The 2,500-nt window shown below is 43.4% G+C and overlaps 1 protein-coding gene across 1 annotated transcript; it reads left to right on the forward strand.

The window, feature by feature from the left end:
* Positions 1 to 282: 282 nt before the first annotated feature.
* LOC119584910 (histone H1.C2-like) lies at positions 283 to 1,459 on the forward strand (the record flags this gene model as incomplete). The annotated part of the gene is given in 1 exon segment (XM_037933527.1): positions 283 to 1,459. A coding segment is annotated over 1 exon segment (193 nt), but the record flags the coding sequence as incomplete, so codon positions are not given.
* Between the last annotated feature and the right edge of the window lie 1,041 nt (positions 1,460 to 2,500).

The raw sequence follows: 2,500 nt of genomic DNA on the forward strand, positions 1-2,500 counted from the left end.
CTGAAAAACTATTTTTGTTCAAAAATGAAAAAGTCTGGCGAATGTCATTGGCACATTTTTGTGCTACCTGAAGTATATTGCAAGAAATATAATAAATTTCATCTTGCAAAAGACCATCGAGAAGGTGGCCTCTAAGGCGGCCTCTAAGGCGGCCTCTGAGGCGGCCTCTGAGGCGGCCTCTGAGGCGGTCTCTGAGGCGGCTCCTAAGGCGGCTGCCAAGGCTGGTGCCCAGGCGGTTTCCAAGGCGGCTCCCAAAGAGGCTCCCAAAGAGGCTCCCAAAGAGGCTCCCAAAGAGGCTCCCAAAGAGGCTCCCAAAGAGGCTCCCAAGGTGGCTCCCAAGGCGGCTCCCAAGGTGACTCCCAAAGAGGCTCCCAAAGAGGCTCCCAAAGAGGCTCCCAAAGAGGCTTCCAAGGCGGTCTCCAAGACGGCTCCTGGGGCTGGTGCCAAGACGGCCCCTAAAGAGGCCCCCAAATAGTCACCTAACTTCGTCACCTACCCAGTCATGCCGTACATGTAGAAAATCCTAAACCCCTAGCTGTTGGCTGACCTCAAAAGGGAGTATAAGGTTCTCATTGTTGTGCCTAGTGGCTTCAGTGGCGACCTGCAACTGAAGGGTTCCCCTGACGGCGTCGCTTGTGCTTTGCGCATCATCTCTTCTCTTGCGAAGGCAGCCAAGGAATGCTGGGGGCTGCAGGAGAGACCAAGAAAGACGAGTACGCAGTAGGCGGCTCAGAACGGCAGTGTTTCTGTAAAGTGGCCATTTTGGGAGAGGGTGGAGCTCCCTAAGGAGCACCACCGGCTCTTGTTAGGCAAGACAGTTGTGGATATCAGAAAGGAGTGCCAAGTAAAGGTGATCGTGCCACCCAAGGAATTTCCTTCTGATGCGATCCTCATCTATGCGCGCTCTATAGAGCAGTTGTAAGCTGCTAAGCTGCTGATGCAATAGCTATTAACAAAAAAGCTTGCCGAGGAGCAGATGTGGCCCTTCAGAGACTTTCTGTTCGTGCCTCGAGTGCTGTATGAGAAGGTCATAGCTAAGAGCAAGGAACTGGTGGGGGCTAAGTTCGAGGTCCCGCCCTAGCATGTTAGAAGCCAGTTCGTGAAGGTGTTTGCCCAAACTAATGAGGGCCTTCAGGCTGCTGTCGATGTGCTTAATAAGATCAACGAGTCGATCTATGTCACCAAGATAGTCATTATCCCAGAGAAGGATATTCCTACCGTGGCTGCCAAAACCCAGGAAGCGGAGATGTTGTTCCGCGTAAAGGTCAACATCATCCCGGCCAACAACTTGGTGTCGGTCAGGGGCTTTTCCTGGAATGTTGAGAAGGCGCTGGAATTCGTGAAGCCGACCGGCCTGGTGATTACTGCAAAAGTTGAGAAGAAGTCCATGGCTGCTCAAACGTGAGCCTACCGTTATTGATTGATTAAAATATTTAATCTTCTTCAAGTGGATTTTTCGTGTTTATCAGTTAATAAGTGAATATAATATGATTTTATGAAGATTTTGTATATATGGGCAACTCTATGTTATCTAGGTAAGACAAATCTAATTTTATCAAATTCGTGAATGGGTGAGCGCGCGCACATAGGTGATGTGCGTGCCCATAAATACACACACATCACATGCGCGCAATATAATCTGCGTGCAGATTTGCACGAATTTGATAAAATTGTGTTTGTCTGATGGATGGTGATATTATATATACCACGTACTCACTCCAACATCATCACAACATGAAAACTACAATTAAGTATTAAATAAGCTGTCTTTCTCTCTCTCTCTAATCTCCTGTTTCGTTTTCCTTGCCCTGTCTATCTATCTTCTGATTTGTCTTTCTCTTACTATCTATCCCCTTTTATTTCAACTTGTGATTTTACGAATAGAATCAAAAATAAACATTTGCTAATTTATAATAAAACGCTAAATCGAGATCCGAAATTAATTCACCAAATTTTGAAAAAAAAAGGTAAATAAATTGAATTAAATCTATAATAAAAATGTGTTTATATTCATTCCATTTACAATTTATTAGGAAAGACATTTATATTTAATCTAGTTCGTAACCTTGATTCTCTAACATTGCTTGAAAAAAAAGATAAAATGAAACAGAAGGATATAAAAAAACGGAATTTTTTTTTTTACTTCCCTTTAGAAAAGTTAAATTGTTTTTGCTCCCAAAACGTTTTCTTTGTGCGTTGGATAAATGTTGGTAAGTTAGCTGACGAAGATTAGATTATTGTGTATACAACGTTTTCGTTTTTTCGTTCGTGTAAGAGTTCATATCACGTAATTTCTTTTTTTTTCTATAGGTTTACAGGTCATGTCTGTCTGTCTCCTCTCTCTCTCTAACAACAATATTAATTAGACTCAATGACAACGAAGATGAACCACCGCCACTGCTAGACGTAGTTATAAAAGCCATAAAAGAAGTAAAGAATAACAAGAGCCCCGGAAGAGATGAAATAACAGCAGAACTAATTAAGAATGCTGGCGAAAGTG

Source organism: Penaeus monodon, chromosome 18 (assembly GCF_015228065.2).
Source record: "Penaeus monodon isolate SGIC_2016 chromosome 18, NSTDA_Pmon_1, whole genome shotgun sequence".
Lineage (NCBI taxonomy): Eukaryota > Metazoa > Arthropoda > Malacostraca > Decapoda > Penaeidae > Penaeus > Penaeus monodon.